The following is a 25,970-nucleotide window of genomic DNA, read 5'->3' on the forward strand; positions in this document are numbered from 1 at the left end:
GTGCTGTGTGCCAAGTGTGTGTCACACTTTTTCACATGCTTTGGGAGCTTTATTTTCGTAATTCTCACAAGGGAATGAGCTGGGTATCAGCTGTATGTACATCCTAACAGCAGTGGGAGGAGATGACTGAACATGGAAAGCAACCCTCATCCTGTACTGCGGGGGGAAATGCCTCTACTCCTCCAACAAAGGACTCCCCGCTCCTAGCCCACTGGGTCCCCCATTGAATTCCTACGTGTTTCCTCTGAACTATAATCTGTAGAGGAAAGTCACTGGGCTATAACATAAGAAACTTAAAAATGTAAATATTTTAAACAATGTCAAAGTTGTTTCTTTAGAATTTATCCACATTATAACCCAGAGTCCAAGTCACTTAAAAATATTCATTGTATTGATACACAGTCCTGGGCATGTGCCCTGCCCAGGAATCAAACCATGACCTCCTGGTTCATAGATCAACACTCAACCACTGAGCCACCTCAGATGGGCTTCATGAAAAGCAAATGTAAGCAAGGCCTTAGTATCAGAGAGAGACTAGAATTTCATGTTTACATCCCATGGAGACCACACTAATTCATCCACTGCCCCTTCTAAATCGCAGAACTCCTGAGGTCTAGCAGAGACCAAGGCCAAGGGCTAAAGCAGTCAAAGAAGCACACTGGGTACACATCAACCAACAGATTTTCATTTTAAAAAATTTCTTCTGTTTGATACAAACCTACGGTAGTTCATGAATTTATTATATGTAATCATCAACTCCTCACTTTTAAAATAAAGTATTCCGTGAATCTACTTTGTAAAGTTTTAAAGAATATCTACTTAAACATTTGGATTAGCAGTATTACTCAACCTGAGAATCAGAAAGAAAAAAAGGTGCAAACATATTTGCCTTTGGCACACACAGGACAAGTATTGGTACAGTTGGGCTCCAAAGTGCAGCTCTTAAGCAGTAATGTGATGCTTGATCTGCCTCTGCTAACTGTGATTCACATATTGCTTCCCTATCAGTCCACAAATTTGCTTCTGTTTTTTTTTTTGTTTTTTTTTTTAAAAAGGCAATAAAAATGAATATATGGTCTAGTTACATATACTCTGCTGCTTCCCGAGTTTAGAACTGTGAAAACAAGCAAATAGCTCATCCCAACTGGGACACTATCATTAAGAGATCCTAATAAGATTACTCATAAAATACACTTTAATTGGGTCCAAAGAGAATTTAAAATATAGCAATCAAGGAGAGTGCCAGTTGACAAGAGTTTCCACCCTTTCTGTGAATAGCTTTCACAGAAACTTCTACATGTTAATTTGATAGGGAAGGAGACAGTTAATTATAATTTAAAATACTTGAAGACACATTAATTCATATATTTAATTTCTATCTTATTAGTTCCTATAAAATCTCAAGTTTCTAATTAGGATTCATGGTGTAAAAAAAAAAAAAAAAGGCAATTTGGTAGCTGAGTTCTTTTCCTTAAAGACACAATCAACTAGCAGAGTTAAGACACCAGTTCCTCATCACCTGATACCTTTACTACTATGTAGCCAGTGTAAGATGGTCAACCCCGCAGAGGGCAGAGGTTCGAAGCAGGATCTGAGTCCTGCCCATAAGGCGTGGGGCTCTCACTGTTCTGTGCACTTCATTACAACCCCCCACCCCTGCCCCAAACCTATCGAAAGAAACTGTCGCTCCTGACCTGGGGAATATTTGGTGAAGGTGGTAATTTAATAAAGAACGTTATTATATACATGATTTTACATTGTAAACGTTTAAAAACTCAGGGTTTCAGCTACAGCTTTTTTTTTCTGAAATAAAAAGTCGATATGATCCTTATCTCCTCACACCATTTTCCAATAATCTCCTTTATTAGGGACATGAAAACAAAAGTTTTGAGCAAGAAGCCATTCAAAAGCAGAACATTAAATGTTCAAGTACTGTTTTTTCTCTCTTCTATATCATTTTTTCTTTTACATTTTGCACACATCAGGTATCAAGTTTTTGTTCTAGGCTTCAACGTAGATATTCCATATTAATGGCACTTGTTTTTAAAAATGAAAGTTTTAGGCACAATAGTTATTTCTGGCTCTGCTTTGTAGAGAATGGTAGAAGGATTAAAATCTCTGCATTCCCCAGAAAATAAACTTCTGATTCTTTGTGAAGACAGGATTCTGTTTTACTGTTGGAAATTAGAAGGGACCCTTAAAAACTCCACAAGTGCAGCCTGTGTGTGTACAGACAGCCTTGGCTTTAATGCTGGGTTCTGGAATGAGCCTGGATGAGCACACAAACATGACATTCTGGTACAGAAATAACAGCGCGGTTCTCCCGCACATCTGGAGCCAGGCCACCTGCATCCCCTGGATTTCAGTGCTGTCACCAAGTCAGTAGCTGGAACCCTGGGCCAGAGCTTCCAAAGCAGCTCCCTCTTCCTGCCTGGAAGAGACACCAAGTCACTACCCTGTGGAGATATTTCCTTTTGCGATTTGGTTTATTTAAAAATAACCTCTTCTGAGTGAATTGTAAGAATGAATGATATAAAGAGCTATACAAGTACACAATGGCGGATTCTATGGAAATGCCCGGTGGTAGCCGTCAGCTTCTGGCTATTCCCCCTTCTAGACTGGTCATCCTGTCAGCTGTGACCGTACCAGCAAGTCCAGTGCGGTTATTCAGCGGGTTCTATGTGGTGTCCCAGCAGCCTTGCTGGCACTACTTCTAGCAACCTTTCCCCAATTGCATGATGCAGTTCCCCAGATTCGCGAGTACATCATGGGAACAAGAGGTCTTCCAAGCCAAGATGGTAACCTAGCCCCAGGGATAGTTGACAACACTGAGGTGACTGGTGAAGGGAAGTACAAGAACATTAAAGCGGCATTGTCTTTAATGTACCATTTAGTAAGAAAGCCTCAGCAAAACCCTGTTGAGCAAATCAAAAGGAGGTTAACGCTGTTTGCTACACAGTCCGGCCCAGAGTTACACCACACACTGTCGGCCTGTACACCTCATTGGACTTTAGAGGCAGCCTCATTGCTCTCCAGCAGAGGATGAGATGTAAGCCTGCTACGGGGCTTACTAGACCTCCAAGAACATGCGAGGGTTGGACCTAGGGGACGTGCATTTGTAGCCCAAGTAAAATTAGTTGTATCATTTGAAATGACTCCCTACATCACTATTAAGTCCTTTGTCCATGAATGCATGTCTCACGCAAGCTTCCTACTGGGAGTTGGTCATGAGATAAAGAAATTTATGGATGTCAAGGATAAACTGCTCGAGAAATATGGTCCTGCCATGTTTCCTTACTTGAAAGCTCTTAGGCTTGAAGGTCTTGAACCGCTTGCACCAGTATGTTTTCCGAATCTGTGCAAGGTTGCAAACACTCGCAAGAGGAAAGCTGACCCTACTTTCAGACTATAAATCCAATAAGGAACAGCTCTCACATTTACCTGAGTACGAGATGGATGCTGCATTGTCTACAACTACACCAATAAAGAAACGAATTCTTGATAACAAAGATGCTGAAGGAATAAATGCTGCCTACCGCATAACTGATCAAGACATTAGCACAGCAATGGAATCTTCTGAGCCTCAAACCACCATTGATGTAATTAAGCAGTTCTTGGTTGCCTTAGGTGCAAACAGCTCCCAAACTTAATTTAAAAGAAAAAAAAGCTATACAAATCAATTTTCTCTCAAATTCATAAAACTATTCATCCTTTTTTGAAACAGGGCTTAACACCAAGAGTCCATCAGAAGTCTCTACTGTTTAGAAGGAAATGGAGCAGCACCAAATGGGTCTAATTCGATGGACTGGGGCTGTTGGGCCTGAGGTGAAGTGACGCTCTGCACCACAAGTTCTGTAAAGGGCACGGCACCAAAGTCATCCATTTTCAATGCATCTGCACTATGAAAGGACCCATGGAGTGAGTTGGGTCTTGGCCACCCGGGCAGCACAGGGTTGTGGTCAGCTCGGAGGTCGCCCAGGCCCTGGTGGGAAGGGTGCCATGGCACGTCTGGGGGATGGAAGGGCTTGGCCCCAAACGGGTCCAACAGACTCTCCTCGGGAGGCAGGACATTCCCCCTGTCCTTCCCATCAGTCAGCGCAATGCTAATGTTCTCCTTGGAGTCTGAGATGGTCAGGAACTCGTTGCTGCTCTGCGAGTCGCGGCGGCCCACCTTTCTGTGCCTGCGGGCCCTCTCGGGCGTGCGGTAGGTAGGCTTCCCCGGCTTCTTCGTGCTGGTCGGCGTGCCGTGGTGCCGCTTCCCGTTACTTTTGGACGAATCCTGCTTTGTGCGCCTCTGGCGAGAAGATAGTTTCTGTAAGCTACGCTGTTTGACTTTTTGCTGCTGACTCCCAGTTATTTCCTCAAAGGGCACAAGGCCAAAAAGGTCCTCGTGGCTGTCACTTTTGCCTGTGGACGTGGGAAAGGGCTGAAATGGAGTAGAGCCAAATATATCTACACTTTTGGGACAACCAGGGAGAGTCTGTGCTTCGGGCCCCGCTGCATGACCGTCTTGGACGTTCACCTTCTTGCTAAAGGGGGCCTTCGTGAAGACGTCAAATTCCTCGTGCTCCAGTCCCACGGGAGGAAAATAGGGCTGCTGAGGGAGGCTCTTCTCATTCTCTCCTTGTGGGGGCTGTTGAGCACGCACTGCAAAGAAGGGGACAGCGCCAAACACATCAAACTCCTGTTTGTGAGTCTCCACTCCTGCAGTAAAGGGCACTTGGGGTGAGCTGAGGAGTGCTGCATTCTGATCTTGGATTGGTCCACTGCTGGGTTTGTCTCTGTAGGCAGGGCTCCCAGCACTGTACTTGACTTTGGCCTGTTCATCATCAGAATCAGAGCTGTGTTTCTCTTCCTCTTCCTCATCCTCAGAGTCCATGAGGAGAGGCCTATGACCCAGATTTTCCGGTTCAGTATCATCATCGTTGAAATCTTGTCCTCCCTGAATAACTTCTTCATCCTCTTGCTCTTCCTCTTCACTGCTCTTAGGAGAAGGGGGATCCGATTCAAAATCGCTTTCAGATTCGTCATTTCCCTTCTGCACCTGACCCTGTACGGATGAATTCTCTGAGGTTTTCTTCCCAGCCCGGTGGTCTTTAGACATTAGACTTGTCTTTCTACTCTTCATAGGGCTTGCAGGGCTATTTTCTTGATTCGTGGATGAATGTTCGATTTTCTTTTCAGGAGAACCTGCAGGTTCAAAGAAAAATGCTTTTAGAATTCTAATGCATTTCAAAACCATCTGCAATAAACAATATTTACTAACACAAAGCATTCCAAATCCTTCATGCCAGTTCTCTTGCAGTGGTTCTCAACCTTCCTAATACCGCGACCCTTTAATACAGTTCCTCATGTGGTGACCCCCAGCCATAAAATTATTTTTGTTGCTACTTCATAACTGTAATTTTGCTACTGTTATGAATCGTAATGTAAATATCTGATATGCTACATGTATTTTCCGATGGTCGCGACCCACAGGTTGAGAACCACTGTTAGAGTAAGAAATAAGGTCAGTTAGGCTCAGAGAATGCCACTTGTCCTGACCATCCACTGACTGGATGGTCAGGTCCTTCAGAGCAGACAGACTTACTTGTCTCTGTCCCTACATGCCAACTACTACTCATCTCTGGCCCTCACCTACAGATAAGTTTTATTTATACCTGGCATAGAACTCTGAATACAGTACACAAGCAGATCTTCTTCTCCCTCTTTCAAAATAAGGTTATTCAGACAACTGCCCCTGCAATTACCTGCTTATATTTACCAACCTTTTGCTTATATCTCGTTGTTATGAAGTTTGATATGTATATAGAGATACCAACAAGCATGAATAGCTTGTCTGCTCAATTATGTGTTTCACTTTCATTTTCTTAATTGACATTCCTATATGTGTGTGTGTGTGTGTGTGTGTGTGTGTGTGTGTAAACTAGCATTGTAGGAGTCGGGTTAACATGGAATGCATCCCCTTAGCCAAACCAAAGCTAAGGACCAGGCTCTGAACTGAGCTGTACCAAGGGCATCTGCCTTCTCCAGATGACACAGCTCCCTTTATCATTTCTATACTAGTAGACATCACATTAAAAGTATATGCCACCCATGAAAAAATAATGTTAACCTATTGTACTGTATTACAATGATGTGTTTACTTGTCTGTTTTCCCTACTTGATTATGAGCTCTCAGACACAAGCCTATTTATCGTTTACCTCTCCCTATCACTGTGCTGAATCAATATTTGTTGAATGAAACAAATACTCTGAGCTCACAAATATGGACACATACATATTCGATATACTCAGAAAAAGAGAGTTACATAGACAATAAACCCTTTACATTTGGAGATGTTTTAGCTCAGAATCAGGCACGCACATTTTTTGATTCAACAAAAACATTTTATAGGGTACTTTCTTATACATTGGTCATTAGTGAATAAAATGAACATGGCCTGTGCCCCCAGGAGTTTACAATCAAATGTGGAGACAGAGTACCAGTCAACATGAATGGGGCTGGTGCTCTGAAAGAACAGAGCAGAGGCACACGTCCTGGGGCAGGGGAGGCGCCAGCTGCTCTGGACGGCTGGTGAAGGCTTTTTGAGGAGACGCTGACCAGTGACCGGGGCCAGCGTGCCATGGACAGGCAGAAAGCTGCTCCAAGTAAAAGCCACAGCATGTGTGGAGGCCAATTCAGGAAAGAGGTTGGTATGCTTAAGGGACTGAGAATAGGCCACTGTGCCTGCAGCATGGAGAGCAAAGGGGATACCGTACAACATGAGGTAGGAAGGGGGCAAGGAGCACACTGTAAAGGTCCCTATATGGCCATAAGCTCAGTTTGGTTCTAAATTGTGTAGCGGGAAGTCTTCACAAGGCTTTATTTAAAATGGGTGTCATGCTCTGATGGATATTTCCAATGATAACTGAGTGGAGAGAGGGAACAAAGGGGAGGGGGTCAGGGAAGAGGAAAGTGGGTTCCTTCAAGTTAGAGATGGTGGCTTGATGATGGTGGTGTCGGGGTAAAAAAAAATGGAAGAAGACTGAAGAGGAGAACTCTGGATGGTAATGCCATTAGCAGGCAGTCAAGTGAGTGAAGAGGTAGCTGAGCATACAGGCCATTATCAGGAACTGGTTTTGGACACAAGTCTTGAGGTATCTGTGAGATGTTTCAGTGAGAGCAGGTGTCTGTGACTTGAGCACGCTGGTTGGTTTTTAGTGGAGAAAAGAGATCTGGGAGTCCTCACCATGCAGAGGATACGCAGAATCACACTGACGGAAACCACCTAGCAAGAGGGGACAGAAGAGGAAAAGAGAGTCCAACACGGAGCCCTCAGGGGTCAAACACTTAGAAATCGGCAGGGGAACCTGCACAGCAAACTGAAAAGTGCCAAAGAAGAGGCCCCAAACCAGGTGAGTGCAGCATTACACAGGCCAAGAGAGGCAAGCACTTCTGGGGAGGGAACAGACAGCTGAGCAGGTGCTGCCAAGAGCTCCAATGCACTGAAGACAGAAAACGGCACTGGCTCTGGTCGGCTTTGCAATTAGTTGGCATCTTGAAGCAAGGAGTGGACAGGCAATCTAGTGAGGCTGTGTGAGGGGAGAGAGGACACTGAGAATTCCATCAGGTTCTACTAAAATACAAAGAGAATCTTCGTCCATTATTCACCTGCTAGTTCCTTAACACCAGCCAAGAGCTACGTGCTGTTTCTTTACAAATTTCCAACAGGCTTATCTTAAATCCTAACAGATTAAACCCAGATCAAATGCAGAGTCTCCAGTTTGCCTTCTTCGTACATCATACTTCTAATATGAAAAACAAAGATTACTTTTAGGTGAGCCACAGAATTTATTTTCATGAATTTTTATTCAAAAGCAAAAGATGTACTGGCAAAGACATGCAATCATCCCTCACTTTGGGAAATTTCCTCTAAGATGCATTATAACTTATTACCTCCTCAGGCTACTTACCCACCCACAGGGAACCACAAGGTGCACGCCTCATGCCTGCTCATGCACACCTTCAGCAACATTCCAGTGTGTTTCCCAAAGTATATTCTGCAGAAACTGTTCCCATAACAAGAGCCGAGCAGGTCTGTGGCCTCAGAGAGCTGAGTTTATGAAATGCTGCTCACCTAGAAAATGCTCAGTAAAGGGCTGTTCAGTCCTACACAAGAGAATCTGTTTAATTTTATGAAACCTAAATTTCCCAGATCTGCTTCACTACACTTTTATTTACATGTAACACCTATTGCCCTTTATAGACAATTTTATCAATAGCACTTTGGGAAAATGCTGCCCTACAACTTCTCTGGGAAAATTTCCATTTCTAGGGCATAGAGTTTTGTTCCCTGGGTTTTCTGGAACATTTAACATAGGACAAAATTCTTCAATTAACAGGAAAATTTCCATTTCTAGGGCACAGTTTTGTTCCTAAAGGTCTTCTGGAATATTTAACGTAGGACGAAATCCTTCAATTTGCCTGTTTCCTTTACTCAATTGGCCAACACTGCTTAATATATATTATTGATTTTAGAGAGAGGAAGGACGAGGGACAGAGAGATAAAAACATTGATGAGAGAGGAACATCATCAATAAGAGAGAAACATCAATCGGCTGCCTCCTGCACAACCCCTACTGGGGACTGAGCCCGCAACCTGGGCATATGCCCTGACCAAAATCCAACTGTGACCTTCCGGTTCATGGGCTGATGCTCAACCACTGAACCACATGGGCCGGGTAGCCAACACTGCTTTCCAAACACATTTGTCAGCTTCTCCTTCTGTCTGCCCTTTGTCAGGCTTTCAAAGTTGTATTAATAGAGTTACACATTTCTTGGTTATAAAGTGCTATACAGATCATTTTATTTGTCAGTGAGGATATAAATTTGTGGGGTTTTTTCACTTACCATTTTCAGTGCATCTTTACAGGTAGCAATAATAGTCCATACTAATTCTAATAGAAACATGATAAAACACTATATATACAACATGTAACTACCTGTAGAACCTCTAGGCTGTTTCTAGTCTTTCAACATCTTAAGTAGAGTCATGAACATGCACTTTTTCCTTGAGGGGGGAAAAAATAAAACTCTGCTTTTTAAATCAATTTAACTTTATCAATTTATTGTTATTCCCCTTATGCATAATTCACAGCTAATAAAGTTAACCCAGTAACAGTCTCTGACAAGATCACAGCTGAATGCTCCCTGTTCCCTCATATGTAATGAGGGAATATATACATTATCATGTTCTGAGGGAACAAGTAATAGGCTCCACTACATAAGGCTGTTTTTAAAGAAAGCACTTAAAGTAGTGGCTGACATTTAATTTAATAAGCACTCGGTAAAGATAACTAGCATCGTCATTTCCAGGGGGAAGCCAAACTCAGCGATCTCATTCATTATACTCTAAACTCCTAGCAACTTTTCTGGACTCAGTAGTTGAAGATGAATCTAGATGAGAGGGAAGACTGAGGAAAAGGGAAGGAGAGTGTAATTCTTTGGCTAATTCAAGAGTAATTCAAGTCACTCTATTTTATACCTGAAACTAAAATAATATTGCATGTCAACTGTAATTGCAAAAAATTTAAATACATTAATACACACACACACACACACAGTAGTTCCATCCATTTTAGAATTGGCCAGAAATTTAAGTAGGCAAATAATTATATGTCCACATACCACAAGGGTGCATTTTGGATCCTGGAAACTGTGTATCTGATTTTTAAATAGCTAGAGTTGAGCACACAGTATAAGAAATTATAAAGGACTGCTTTCAAAAAGAACAAGAAAAGACACACACGATGATCTATGCCTTCTTTGTGGTTGCAGATTACATCCCTAAAAAGTATGGGCAACTAGGGAAATTTTCTGTTTGCATAGGCAAACTAGTTTTATTTCTTTTACTGCCTCCCCTTCATAAAATAAAATTAATAATATTTATCCAAATTCCTTTTTTCTCCCATATTCTCACAACTCACTCTGACATTGTGTAAATGTCTATTTCTCCATCTTTCCACTCCGTCAATTGAGAGGCAAGAGCAGCAATGGGCCTCTGACAGCATGCTAAGAGCAACTTAAGTGTTAGCACCATAAACAAAACTTATAGGTGGTCTTCTCTCTCCAGTGCTTCCTGCTGAGGAAAAGGTAAGTTCCAGGCTACATATTACAACAATCCTAGATAAGGTTTCACTTTCTGTAGTAACAGCCATCTACTTAATTGTCCTCTCTGCACTGTAAAACTATAGAAAAGTTGAGGAAGAAATCGAATTATACAAAAATAAAAATTATTTCAATACATTCTAAGGCTTTTAGTCCTATCCCATGGCTTAAAAGACTTTTAAAATTAGTATTACAAGTTATAATGTTGGTTACAAACTATACAATGTACAATACTTTAAAATGTGACTTCATAGCTAAGAATGCTATCAACTTTTATAATCTATTTCTTTGCCTAAACATATTCTTGTAATAAAAAAATAAAAATAATAAATAAATAAATAAATAAATAAATAAATAAATAAAACTGCTCAGATATTCCTACTATTTGCTCCTGATGCCAAATTGCTTCTTCCAAGCTGTTATGATTTACTACAAAATTTAAATCAAGATTACTTATTTCACTGCTTGAGTTAATTTCCCACAAGGATAGCCTAAATATTGCCTTATACTTCAATATATCCTAAATCCTAATAATCCCTATATTTGCTGAGATTTGTATTATTAACATAAAAATGGCTGTTTTTCAAGTAGGTAGAAGGGGAGATATAATATGTGGAATATATTAAGAACATGTATTTAAAGCATAAACAAATATCTAGAATGTGCCCAGAATCATACTACAGTTACATCTTTTCTCTATTAATTGACTTTAAAATGGCATATATTGACCAAATTTTATATTCGATTCTATGTAAGGCTTCGTTACATTAAATAAAGTAGAATGATATTTTGATGGCTCCTACTCAGGATATTATTTCTGTTTTGTGCCTTGAAACTATAAATTGTAAAAATTTCAGCTTTTTCAGTATTCCCCATCTTTTGCTGGAAACAACCAAAATTCAATCAGAGCCAAACCCTAAGAATAAGGTGAGTGGCTAAGACAGACAATGCAGATTTGGGTAAATTATTAATAACAGCAATGGTGAGTTGTGAAGTCTCAAATTTTCTTGTGTGACATGGAACTATTTCTCGGGAAAATTCCTAGTTAACTATTGAAAAAAAAAAGAGCAATGGAATCCACTAAGGTAAGTGTCAAGAGAACTGGTACTTATTCTCATTGCTTTCTGGCTTAATGTACCTCATGTATAGAATTTCAAGATAGTAGTTCCAAGCTAACTAAAGTAGTGCGTCACTTATTCAGTACTATTAGTAAAATAACATTTACTAAATAAGTGAAATACAAAATTAATCATTTGAAAACAGTCTGTACAGAATATACATAAATATAGCAGCCATGGCTAGTGTTGCTCAGTGGCTAGAGTGTCATCCTGTGCAGCAAAGGGTCACAGGTTAGATTCCTGGTCAGGGCACATACCCAGGCTGGGAGTTTGAATCCCAGTTGGAGTGTGTGTGTGAGGCAACCTATCATTGTTTTTCTCTCTCTCTCTCTACAGAATCAATAAAAAACATATCCTTGGGTGAGGATTTATATATGTACTAGAGGCCCGATGCATGAAATTTGTGCAAGAGTAGGCCTTCCTTACCCCGGCTGCCAGCACTGACTTCCGTCTGGCACCCGGGACCCGGGCTTCCCTCTAGCCGCTGGCAGGCACCTGGGACCCAGGCTTCCCTCACAGCCCTGGCTTTGTCCAGATGATGTCCAGAAGGATGTCCAGTCTAATTTGCATATTATGTTTTTACTAGAGGCCCAGTGCATGAAATTCGTGCACAAAGGGGTGGGGAGGGAGCTTCAGCCCAGCCTGCACCATCTCCAATCTGAGACCCTTTGGGGGATAAGCGGCAGTCGGGCATCCCTCTCGCAATCTAGGACCACTGGCTCCTAACTGCTCACCTGCCTGCCTGCCTAATCGCCCCTAACTCCTCTGCCTGCTGCCTGATCAGTCCTTACTGCTCCCCTGCCGGCCTGATCACCCCAACTTCCCTCCCCTGCCTGCATGACCACCTCTTACTGCTCCCCGCTGCTGGCCTGATCACCCCTAACTGCCCTCCCCTGCCAGCCTGACCGCCCCTAACCGCCTCTGCCTCAGCCCCTGCCACCATGGCTTTGTCTGGAAGGAAGGCAGGACGATCGGAAGATGTCCAGTCGACCTGATCTAATTAGCATATTACCCTTTTATTAGTATAAATTATTATAGATATATAATACTCCACTTCCTTCATCAGCAGAGACTAAATGAAAGTGTCCTTTGATGGTCTGTTCTCATCTGGAATCATGTACTGTGTCTCACTTTGTCTATATCTGCCCCAGAGTTGTAGCAGAGATTAAAGTGAGAAAACTGCTTATACATACACTACTTACAACAGTGCTGGCACGTTGCAGATACTCATTAAAGGGCTGTATTATTGTTATTGCTAATGTTTTATGCCATCATTTCATGATGATTTATGGAGTACCTGCTATATACTTCCATATACTTCAAATGGTACTGAGAAATGAATCATAAGAGAATAGTAACTAATAGTGTCAAGTGCACAAATGCAGTACTGCAAGGGTTTTTCACACGTTATCTAACTCCCTACCATTAGGCTCCCACAATAACGTAAAAATGGTCTTTAATCTTTCCTCTTCAATTTATCAACCACAGCTTCAAAATTGCTCCACTTGCCTTCCATGGCAGATCACTGTCATGACTTCCTACCACTGTTACCTCCCAATGCTCATTCCTTTGCTTTCTCTTTTCTCTTTCCATTTCTTTCTATTGGTGAACTTAATCCTATTTCATAGCTTCAACTATATCTTGAGAGAAAAAACAGGAATGGAGTTTAAGAGATATAACCCAATCTCTTTTTACACATAAAGGATTTGAAACTAGGGAAAATGACTTGCCCAAGTTTAGGGCTATCCATTAAGGCCATAGAGACTTCTCTTCTGATGCTACTAGTTTAAAACTCTCATCTGCAAATTCTACAATCAAACTATCAGTAGGATATCATCAGCAGCAAACATTCAATATAGCATATCATTAACCACCTACAAAATACAACCACAGACTTGTCTTACGTTTCTTTAGTATCCCCTTTAAAAAGCCATGCCTGAAAAGTAAAAAAACAAACAAAACAAAAACAATGAATAGAATGGGCATTGTATTGTTTCTATTTCATCAAAATAGTGTTTTGTTGAACTGTACAATCAATTCCTTTTGAGTATTTTGTAGAGTTAATTCTAGAGATACTATATTCTAATATGTTACTCATACCATTGTGTTTTTATTTAAAACGGAGCACTATACAAAAATGAAAGAATACTCAACTTTATAAAACCCATGGAAGATAAATATCTAAAAATAACCTCAGGTACTTCATCTCTACATAAGGAAAATAATGGAACTTACCTGATAGAGCTAAACCTTAAACAATATTCATCTTACTTACTGAAAGCTTATTAAATATTAGTACGGGTATATGTGAGAGTGAGAAAGATATTAGATTACCAAAGTATACTTTGATAATTTAGTAATTCATCACGGTATCAGATGGCATACAAAGATGAATAAGACAACTGCTGACTACGAGAAACTTATCATTGACCAACAATTGTGAAACCCCGTGCTAATCCTGTAAGATGACCTGGAAGATGACTGACCCAGGTAAACAACTGGGAGGTTCCAAAGAACAAGCTTTCCTAACCATAAATCTGCCAAATGAATATAAGAACATAAATTCATCTATTCTATGTTTGAGTTTTCATAAAAGGAAATTTATAGGTGTTCAAATTATAGTCTTACACAATCTAAAAGAAGGTTCCAAACACAAAAAGTAAAATTTGTAGTCAATTTTCATATATTTATTATAGTATTCTTTTAAACAAATACTTCATGAAAAGAATAAGATGCTAGCTATTGCCAGTCTATTTTATTTTTTTAAATTTATCTTTATTGTTCAAAATATTACAAATGACTCCCTTTTTTTCCCCCTTTAACTCCCTCCACCTCACACCCACCCACCCCAGGTCTTCACCGAACTATTGTCTGTGTGCATGGGTTATGCATATAAGTTATTTGGTTAAAATAGTGCAGATGATGTATTCTTAAATCACACAGTAAATGAACCTTCATAAACTATACCAAAAATTTCAATATATTTAGAAAAATGTCAAAAATGTGGAGAGTGGGACATGTTTGCCTCATACTATTCATATTACCGCTCTTCTAATCAGGTTTCTGTCTTTTAGAGGACAGTTCAGTTAGTTATAAATCAGGTGGTACAATTTTAATCATATAAGAAGCTTCCAGGTTCAAAGAAATTTTGTTTTGATGTTCTTTTCTTTGCTCAGATTATAGGGAATAAATGGCTTGAAACTGCTATTATAATTACATGCCTTCTGTTGTCTCCTCATCTATGATATAAGGGAGGAGGTGGGGCTGTAAGACTTTAAAGCTCACTTTGAATTGGCAGCATACTGCCTGCCATCATTTCTCAGCAATTTACTATGCCAGGCCCAAGGATTAGAGGATTAGGAAAAGGTTTTATCAAAATCTGTACTATTTCTCTGAAGACAGGCTGAGTGACAAGGCCGAGTATAAGACAATCTATACTAGTTGTGAACAGTATTTCCTAGCCAGATTAAAAATGCTATAAAACTGACATTTCTAATATGTTACTCATATCATTGTACATTTTTATTTAAAACAGACCACTTAATACTTTTGTTTTGCAGAACCGAGTTTAGAATTACACAGAGCTAGACTCCTGGTTATACACTATCTAACCTTAAGCAAGTCATTGACTCTGAGTCTGTTTCCACTGTATGTATACAATAGAATTCACTAAGTAGTAATCATTACTGTTAACATTCTAGAAGAATTCTTGATCTTCAAGAATTATATACTACAATCTAAAGCTATAAAACATACACCTAATTCATTATCCTCCTATATAATAAAAGCCTAATATGCTAAGTGTCCAGTCATCCGGTCATCTGTTCAATCAATCAAAGCATAATATGCTAATAATATGCTAAGGTAACTCAACCGCTCGCTATGACATACACTGACCACCAGGGGGCAGATGCTCCAACCAGTAGTTTAGTTTGCTGCTGGGGTCTCCAGCCAATAGGGATTGAGTGAGACTGGCCGGACATGCCCTGGAGCCCTCCCGCGGTACCTCCCCAGTCCCAATTGTGGGTGAGTGGGTGGGAGGTAATCAATCAAAGACCATCCTATATAATAAAAGGCTAATATGCAAATTGACCAAACAGCAGAACAACCAGTCACTATGACATGGATTGACCACCAGAGGGCAGACGCTCAATGCAGGAGCTGCCCCCTGGTGGTCAGTGTACTCCCACAGTGGGGGCGCCACTCAGCCAGAAGCCCAGCTCATGGCTGGCGGCGCAGCCGCGTTGGTGGGAGCCCCTCCCACCTCCACGGCAGCACTAAGGATGTCCAACTGCTGGCTTAGGCACGCTAAGCTGTCAGTCGGACATCCCCTGAGGGCTCCTGGACTGCAAGAGGGTGCCAGTCGGGCTGAGAGACCCCCTGAGTGTATGAATTTCATGCACTAGGCCGCTAGTGGCTTATAAAATGACACAGCACTTGGACTCACAATTTATCATAGTTTATGTTACAACAAATATTTTCTACAAGAAGCCCAGTGCATGACATTCGTGCACTATGGGGGCGGGGGGTCCAGCCCAGCCTGCACCCTCTCACAGTCCGGGACCCCTTGGGGGATGTCTGCCAAGAGGTCCTTAGCACTGCTGTGAAGGTAGAGGCAGGATAGGCTCCTGCCACCGCCACTGCACTCACCAGCCATGAGCCTGGCTTCTGGCTGAGTGGTGCTCCCCCTGTGGGAGCACACTGACCACCAGGGGGTAGCTCCTGCATTGAGCATCTGCCCCCTGGTGGTCAGTGCACGTCATAGCAACCGGTCATTCTGACGTTCGTTAGATTTGCATATTAGGGTTTTATTATATAGGATATATGATGGGACCTTTTGCAGACCTAAACTCAATTTAACTTCCTGTTAGATAATGAAACCCATGAAGTGGGTCTAGGGCAGGGGTGGGCAAACTTTTTGACTTGAGGGCCACAATGGGTTCTTAAACTGGACCGGAGGGCCGGGACAAAGGCATGGATGGAGTGTTTGTGTGAACTAATATAAATTCAAAGTAAACATCATTACATAAAAGGGTACGGTCTTTTTTTTCAATAGTTTTATTCATTTCAAATGGGCCGGATCCGGCCCGTGGGCCGTAGTTTGCCCACAGCTGGTCTAGGGTTTGGGAGAGTAGTTAAAAATGAAATGCAGTGTAAGAAATCTAAAACTTTAGTGACATAATTCATATGGTCTATATGGCAACAAAATTCTTTATATACTACTAGAGGCCCAGTGCACAAATTCATGCACCTTGAAAGAAACTATGGGCTGAAAGGCTGCAGTAGGAACAGGGGCAGGTCTCGGCCCATCCTCCACGCCCCTGCCCATCCCTCCCACCACAGCCCCTGGTCCCCTGTCTGCCAGCAGCCCTGCTCCCATCACCGTCACTCCCATGTGCTATTGGCGCTGACCACGCTCGCACCCACTGACAGTGCGGAGCACTTGGGGCCAGTGCCAGCAGCAGGTGCGAGAGCCAGGCAGGACTGTGACATGCAGGAGCAAAGAATTTTCAGTAACCACCAGAGGCTCGCTCTGCTGACAGCGACCGGAGCCCCGCCTTGGTCTGGCACCCCTGCTCACCTGCCCCATCATCCCACCACAGCCAACACCTGCCATGTTCTGCATATGCCCCCAGGTGGTCAGCATAAGTAATAGCTACCAGTTGTTCATTTGTTCCATTAGGTCTAGCCTATTTGCATATTAACCTTTTATTATATGAGATATATATATATATATATATATATATATATATATATATATATATATCTCATATAATATATATATATATCTCATATATATATATGTTAGAGGCCCTGTGCATGAGATTTGTGCACTGGGTGGGGAGTCCCTCAGCCCGGCCTGCACCCTCTCACAGTCTGGGACCCCTCGGGGGATGTCTGTCTGCCAGCTTATCCTGACCCCTCTTGCAGTCGGGGCTCTCGCAGTCTGGGACCCCTCACTCCTTACCACCCACCTGCAGTGGAGGGGGCAGAGGCTCCCTCCACCACTGCTGGGCTCACCAGTCGTAAGCCTGGCTTCTGGCTGAGTGGTGCTCTCCCTGTGGCAGCACACAGACCACCAGGGGGAAGCTCCTGCTTTGAGCGTCTGCCCCCTGGTGGTCAGTGTGGTCATTCCACTGTTGGTCGATTTGCATTTGCATGTTATGCTTTTATTATATAGGATGTTTCAGAAGATGTATTTATTAAAATGAGGTAGTCCAAATTATAGAATAATTCACAAAGCCACAGACCCTATGTTTGTAACTAACTGTAAAACAATACTTTGGGGAGAAGGACAGATGTATGGGCTTCAGGATGGGATGAATACTATGCTTTGAATTATTTTTTATGTGAATAATGGTAGTTATTACTTTAATAAAAATAGAAACGGCAGTATTAAAATAGTTCTTGGTAGTGCAGAGCTTCTCAAATTAAGGTTTAAAGGTTTGATTCAGTAGTTGAGAATACCAGCTCATTATTACTAGAATTCTGTACTACTACTAACAGCATAGCATCTGCAAAGCTTATTTAACACTAAGATTTTGGAATTTAGTAGTAAGTAATAAAAATATTATTTAAATAACACTACCAACAACAGCCACATTAGGAACCAAAACTGAGGACATGTATGGTTTGTATAACATACCCCTGTTTAATCCTTTCAATAACCTCATGAAGTAGTTAATATCTCCAGTTTAAGATAAAGAACCCCTCCCCCCAAGAAATTAGGCAATCCCCAATATCACATGGCTAATTTGTGGTAGAACTAAGATTTATACTCAGGGCTTTACATCTTCAAAGTCAATGTTCTTTATGATGTTCCAACCTAACATCAGTTTACTAGTAGTAGCCTGACATAACAGGTAAACATAATTCCATGATAGTTACAATATCTACTAATGGGATAAGTTGTTACTTTCATATACAGCACCACACAGAATCTTGGTATAATTGAACTTTGCATAAATGAATAATTACAAATTTTAATTTTGCCCATAAAGAAATATTTAAAAAGCAGAAGAAAAGCTAGATTTGATTCATTTTTATGACATGGTCTACCAAAACATTATCTTCAGTGAATCTTCCTAAAAGTCTGAAAGTAGAATCATAAGCTAAGGCACCAAAAAAAAAATCAGAAAGTTGAGTCTTTGTGAACCAACCTGTGTAACTACAGGCCAGCTGTCTACCTATAGTGGACCTGGAGTACACAAGTGTCAGAGGGTATGGAATCTAGGATTAGGGCCTTAGGGAGCAGCCATTCCCCTAGTTGAGGCTTTCCCCTAGTAGAGGTGTTTTTTGTTTTGCTTTTTGTTTTTTTAGCTCAAATACAATGAAGCAGTGCCTCAAAAATTCACGATAAAAATGACCAACACAGAATTACCAAGCACCAGTTTAGGGAGGAAAAATAGATATTTTTAGGCAGCAAAGTTTAAATATTTTCCTCCCACGCATACATTCTCAAGAAATCACTAGAGGAGTTCTTCTATTAACAAACCAACAAAGAAAAACAGGAGAACCAGAAATTTCCAGGACTCCTGGTGTAGAACAGAAAATACTAGCATGATAAATGTGTGGCAGGCACTGAAAGCAACCAATTCGGACTGCAGAACTCCATGAAAAATGTAACCAGGTACAAGTGAAAATGACAGCCACCTTTAATTGGGAAGAATTTTACAATGCTAAATAAAAATGAGTTGATGATAGGATACATAAAAAACAAGGGAACAACAGTGCTTGGTAGAGTATATTTTCATTGGACAGAAAATTTCTTTTTCTTTTCCCAATTTCTAAAAGCTTATGAAGAATTCATTTTTGTTTCAGTAGATTCAGTTATTTCACTATTAGAGGAAAATGAATGCTCCCAATACTTTTTTTTTACTGAAAAAGTATATATAACAAAGTATTTCTATGCTTGATAATGCATAGATTATATTTTGTGTGGGTGGGGTTCAATTTTTAGGTTATTTTTAGATTTTTAATTTTGTATTCTAGATATGATGAATATAAATTAACAATGCTAGCATACCCAAGTGATTGCCTTTTCTTCTCTCTCTGGCAACACATTTCTCCTATGACCATTCCCTCCTTATTTCCAGTCTATCTACTCAATTTTTCATAACCAAACTATTGCAATGTTCATTAATCCTAAATCTGAAAAGATATTTTGGAAGGGTAGCATTTATATTAAAGGGCATTTTTCAAGGGCACTGTCCTAACACTAAAGGGTATAAATTTTTAGGGATAGTCATAATTTTTTCATACATCCAGTAAATTTTACTAGGTGGTTACTGGGTTGGCTACTACCCAGGATTCAAAGACAGACAATTCATATATCCAAGCTTCAACAAGCTTAAAATCTAATAGAGACTTTAAATACTCACAGTAAAAAGAGAACACAAAATAAAACGCAGCAATCAAGCTCAAACGCAGAAATATGCTCAAAAATCGGTAAGCATATTTCTAGCTACAAAAATCCTAGGCCAACTCCAAAATAAGGGAGTCCAGGGAAAAGACAAATCATTGAGACTCACACTAGCTCCTGATTCTACTAGTCATTTTCCCAGGGTTCTCCAGAAGCTCTTAAAAAACATAGAAGTTGCATAGACATGTGGAAACCTGAAATCTATTATACATCTTCTTCTAGAGCAGTAGTTGCCAACTTGGGGCACACACCCCACAGGAGAGGGGCAATTTGATTTTTAAGGGGGGAGTAATTCAAGAATGAGTTATTAACAGTGAATTTTCTGCATTTCTTATGGTTCTAGGGGCCTCATATAGAGTATGTAAATATAAATTGACATATTTATGCATTTCAGTTCTCTAGTATGTTTTGAAACTTTATTTGCTATTTTTCATATCACTTCATATTATTTTTTTAAATATATTTTATTGATTTTTTTACAGAGAGGAAGGGAGAGAGATAGAGAGTTAGAAACATCGATGAGAGAGAAACATCGATCAGCTGCCTCCTGCACATCTCCTACTGGGGATGTGCCCGCAACCAGGGTACATGCCCTTGACCGGAATCGAACCTGGGACCTTTCAGTCCGCAAGCCGACGCTCTATCCACTGAGCCAAACCGGTTTCGGCAATATTATTATTATTTCAATAATTTCTTAGTGATTTCTTCCTCAGTACTTCAACTGTTCTTTCGTTCCTTTATTTTTCTCTTTTATGGATGCCATGTTATTTGGAAGCTTGTTTAGGCCAAGTTAATGGGCCTTTTAGGCTTCTTCCACATGACAAGAAGTTCACTTTTTGAATAATAAGAATTATGCCCTAACTGGTTTGGCTCAGTGGATAGAGCGTCGACCTGCAGACTCAAGGGTCCCAGGTTCGATTCCGGTCAAGGGCATGTACCTTGGTTGCGGGCACATCCCCAGTAGGGAGTGTGCAGGAGGCAGCTGATCGATGTTTCTCTCTCATCGATATTTCTAATTCTCTATCCCTCTCCCTTCCTCTCTGTAAAAGATCAATAAAATATATTTAAAAAAAAATAAAAGAATTATATGTCACGGGGTCATCAGGATTTTAGAGGTGCTTAGGAAGGGCATGGCCAAAAAAAGGTTGGGAACCACTGTTCTAGAGTATGAAAATAAAGCTAATACTGAAATGACTTTCTGCCACAAATAGATCAATATCTCAAGTCACTGAGTACTATGTCTGAGAACTTATAGAGACCATTTAGAGATACCATAACTTTTTTTTAAAAAGCAGTAACATTTGTATAGCCTACTGAGAATGTGAGGGAGCACATGGATGCAGATTAATTAAATAGACACAGTAAATTGTTTTTCCCAATTAATAATGTCAGTTCACTCATGAAAAAGATAATTAGAAAACAAGCAGAAAATGACAAGAATATAGACTCTTGTCAATAAATGGCAAAATGTATACTATGGACCATGACAGTTACTATGCTATAGTTTCTGGATAACAATATCTCAACGTTGAAAAGGTGTAACATTGCCTTGATGTGTCCACCAAAAATCCTTTCTTTTAAAAGAAACAAAAACCAAAACCTAGGGCACAGGGGGTCTCCCAGTCTCCCATCCAATAGTAACCAGGACCGGCACTGCTTAGCTTTGGAGATAAGGCGCCTTCAGAATGGCAGGGCCTAACATCCAGGTATCGGTTCACCTAGTTCTTATCTAGGCTTTACATTCATCAGTGTTTTTTTTTATTGTTGTTCACTCTTGTGTGTATTTTTTTAAATGGTAGTGATGATTATTACACATGTAACTTGTCTGAGAAATAAAAGGAACAGAACCAAAGAACATGGCTGACAGTTACCTTGAATATACAGAAGTAAAAAGTAGTTTTACAGTTGCGAGTACATGAAACAATAAACCTATTGTAATTATCATAACCTGCATGTTTTTTTCCTATATGAACAACTATAAACCTACTTTTGCCTACCTCTGTATTAAACAAAATCTTTACCTTCTACTATAGTATGATTTCTCCCAATACATTTCCCTTTTCCAAGATTAAACTCATATTTTCCATTATAATCAAACCCACAAAAATCCACTTATGCCAAAGTGAGATCCTACTCTATCTTCATGTCCTCAACACTGTTAACTGGATAATTACTTTGAAAATGTTAAACAACCCAATCAAAAAATGGACAATAGACCTAAATAGATACTTTTCTAACGAGGACATAAGGAAGTCCAAGAGACATATGAAAATATGCTCAAAGTCACTAATCATCTGAGAGATGCAAATCAAAACAACGATGCATTACCATCTCACACCTGTCAGAATGGCTATATCAACAAATCAACAAATAACAAGTGCTGACGAGGATGTGGAGAAAAAGAAACCCTCAGTGCACTGCTGGTGGGAATGCAGACTTGGTGCAGCCACTGTGGAAAATAGTATGGAGTTTCCTCAAAAAAACTGAAAATGGAACTTCCATTTGACCCAGTGATCTCACTTCTAGGAATATATCCCAAGAAACCAGAAACACCAATCAGAAAGGATATATGCACCCTATGTTCATAGCAGCACAATTCACCATACCTAAGATTTGGAAACAGCCTAAGTGCCCATCAGCAGATGAGTGGATTAAAAAACCATGGTACAGCTACACAATAGAATACTACGCTGTGGTAAAAAAGAAGGAATTCTTACCATTTGCAACATCATGGATGGAACTGGAGACCATTATGCTAAGCAAAATAAGCCAGTCAGAGAAAGATATCACATGATCTCACTCATTTGTAGAATATAATGAACAACATAAGTTGATGAATAAAAACAGAGACAGAGAAGCAATGATCAGACCATCAAATCTCAGAGAGAAGGTAGGGGAGGGTGGGGGTAAGGGGGAGAGATCAACCAAAGGACCTGTATGCATGCATATAGGCCTAACCAATGGACACAGACACCAGGGGTGGTGAGGGCATGAGTGGGCGGGGGGGGGGGGGGGGTTGGGGAAGGGGGGGAGGACACATATGTAATACCTTAATCAATAAAGAAAAAAAATTAAAAAGAAAATGTTACTACCAATATTTTTAAATGGTGAATAATAATATTTAAATTCTGGATTGAAATCAAAGCAAAAATGTAAAAACAAAGGAGTAGATAATTAGTGATTGGGACAAATACAAAATACTTTTAAAATGCAGCTGTAAGCACATGTATAAACTAGGAAAATATAGGAATTTTAAGCAAAAGCTAAGCATAAAAATACCTGTTTATGTGTTTTCAATATGTAAACAAGAGATATTTTCATGCCTGGATTTTTTTCAACAGTATCCAATAACAAAAGAGAAAGGAAACAGTTACAGTTCTATTATGTAAATCCACATTTTTCTATGTTGGCAAAAGCACAAGTGAATCACCCAATGGAAAGAATGACATTAGGAAGACCAGGATGGCTGAAGGTTAAATTAGTTTTCTATTTTCTGTAACTAACACCTGATTCTTACTTTGGCATTATATTAATACAGTGTTTTGTTCTCAATCTTGTTCTTGTGTATATTCTTTTTAATGAAAGTGATGATGTTACACATGTAACTTGCCTGAGTGAGAAATGAAAGGAACAGAACCAAAAGGATCTTCTGGAGGATGGTTATGTGGAGCAGAAAGTGGTTCTACATTCTTATCTGAGGATGCTCTCTCCTCGAGCCTATCTGCAAAAATAAAATGAAACAAAACAAAATATAAAATAAAATAAAATAAAAAAACGGTCTTTAAAAAAATTTTAAGTGGTTTACAGTGTAAATAAAAGTGAAAATTAAACAAAGAAACGTTTTGAAAAATATTACATTCAGAATTCATTTTTAAAACTATTAGGGGTAATATTGAGTTTAATACATTATTTGTTGCTACAAAAGCAAGCTTAACAATGTAATCACAGAGCTAGATTTCACTAAATGCAATTAACCTAGTAATTTGGTTTGGTTTATTTAAATACCAGTTGTCTTCAACTTGTAACATACTGGACCTGCACTTAAACCCAGCGTACTAAACAGAGACATATTTGGCAGACTTTCTCCATAAATACATATGGAAAAATATTGCAAATGGTCTCTCATTCATTAAATAAGCAAATCCTATTTCTCAACAGCAATAAAAGTAACACTATATTTTATAGTTCATTTCTCATATTGTTTATAGTTATTAAATCATTCACATACACACAGGTACAAAGATATAGGTATCTATTAAATTAAACATCTTAATGACATACCTTATTTATTCACCCAGCAAATACTTCTGTATTGTTTAGATACAGGCACTGTTTTAGGCAATGGGCATGCAACACCAAATTAAACAAAAATGCAATAAGCAAATGAGAAATATACATGTAGCATGTTAAAAACAAATAAACCTACAGACCAGGGCTGGGGAACTTATAAGGCCCATGAAATTATTTGATCTGGCCCTGCCCAAGGCATTAAGGGTGAGTTAATTAAATGTTAGACCAAATTTTTTAAGTTGATAATTTTGTATGGCCGGTGAATGATGTGATACTCAAATGGCTCTTGGCAGAAAAAAGGTTACCAGCCCTGCTAGAGAGAAAAATGTAGTGCCGGGTAAAAAGGTTTAATGGAGATACTGACTGGATGGTTCTGGAAAGGGTTCTGAGATTCTGTACTTCAACAGGCTCCCAAGTGAAGAGATAGTACTGGTCAAGGGAGCATATTCTTCAGAAGGCAAAAGCCTAGAGCAGGGGTGGGCAAACTTTTTGACTCGAGGGCCACAATGGGTTCTTAAACTGGACCAGAGGGCCGGAACAAAAGCATGGATGGAGTGTTTGTGTGAACTAATATAAATTCAAAGTAAACATCATTACATAAAAGGGTACGGTCTTTTTTTATTTTAGTTTTATTCATTTCAAACGGGCCGTAGTTTGCCCACGGCTGGCCTAGAGTCTACATTATCCTGAATATACTCAATTACTGCTATGAACAACTAATTCTATAAATATCTTTATGATAATGAATACAATGACTAACTTTTATGGCTAAAACTAACTCTGCAAAGTCCACATGAAACTTCAGGTTGCTTAAATTTTTACTAAAATTTTTTTGAAACACTAATAAATATTTTGTAAAGAAAACACATCTAACAATGGACCTATACACAATCAAAACTTCCAAAACTTAAGAGCTGTTTTTCAAATCCAATACTGCAAAGGATAACAGTAAAATTTTATTTTAGGTTTTCTTTTCCAAGATATTAACTGTATACTTGATTCAGGAAATCAATAACAAATGCTGATTGAACTATGGGGAAAAAAGTTTTTTAAAAATATTTTGTTGTTCAACACCTCTGTATATGTCAGTGTGTGCCCACCACCCAAAGTCAATGCAATATTCAGATCACTTATCATAGAATCTACACTTGAAACCTATATAATCTTTAAACAACATCACCCCAATAAATTTAATTTTAAAATGATTTTTTTAAAACTTTGAACATAAAAAAGAGAGAGACAGGTTAGTCTCATAGCATATTTCTAAAAAAATAAGACTGGAGAATACGTAACCAAGGGTCTTTAATTTATTGTGGTGGGAAGCCATAAATCAAACCGTAAGAGCGGCCTAAGAATCAGTGAATCATAGGGTACCTGTGGTTACCCATGTTTTCAGGCCCTGATTGCATTTATAGAATATCTGTAAAACCAGAGATTGTGCGTTGTATCACAGTCCTTGACTCCCCTATCTGTTCTTCATTTCCCAAATTCTGGTGCACAAAAAGTGAGGACAAAGGAAAAGGGATGGGAAGGACAAATGGAGCGATGGTCTCAGAATGATAGCCACAGCATATCATTATCCAAGATCCCTCATTCTTGAAAATCAAGGCAGAGTTCATAGGAACTTAGGTCTAAATCAGGACCAAACTTCCTTCCTAAACCATCTGCATCAATCACTGCCAGGATTCCTGTGTAAAATGTAGTTACCTGAGACCTACCACAGACCTAATGAGCCAGAATATCTAGGTAGGGAGTCTATATTTTAACATAATCTACAGGTTTATAAACTACTAAACCAATACTTACAGAATATAAAAATGCAAAGTTACCACTAAGATTCTTTAAATCCTCACACGCTGGTGGGTGAATTCATGATAAGTGTTCAAATAACAACATATAGTAATGATAAGAGTAGAAACATTACCATGTAGGAGTAAACTAGTATTTTTTATATAGAGGGTCCTCATAATTAAAAATATGAAGACATTGT

At 39.6% G+C, this 25,970-nt stretch overlaps 1 protein-coding gene across 1 annotated transcript in view; it reads right to left on the reverse strand.

Annotated features, from left to right (window-relative positions):
- Window positions 1-1,055: 1,055 nt before the first annotated feature.
- The window catches only part of BMP2K (BMP2 inducible kinase), a gene marked incomplete at its 5' end in the record, with an annotated part of 133,721 nt that continues 108,806 nt past the window's right edge, over window positions 1,056-25,970 (reverse strand). Inside the window, 2 exons of the mRNA XM_081091491.1 lie at window positions 1,056-5,190; window positions 23,301-23,411. Of these exons, the coding sequence (XP_080947617.1) occupies window positions 3,755-5,190; window positions 23,301-23,411 (1,547 nt within the window). The 3' untranslated portion in view covers window positions 1,056-3,754. The remainder of the gene's footprint in view (window positions 5,191-23,300; window positions 23,412-25,970) is intronic.

The sequence above is a fragment of the Myotis nattereri genome (assembly GCF_964212035.1).
Source record: "Myotis nattereri genome assembly, chromosome: 1".
Lineage (NCBI taxonomy): Eukaryota > Metazoa > Chordata > Mammalia > Chiroptera > Vespertilionidae > Myotis > Myotis nattereri.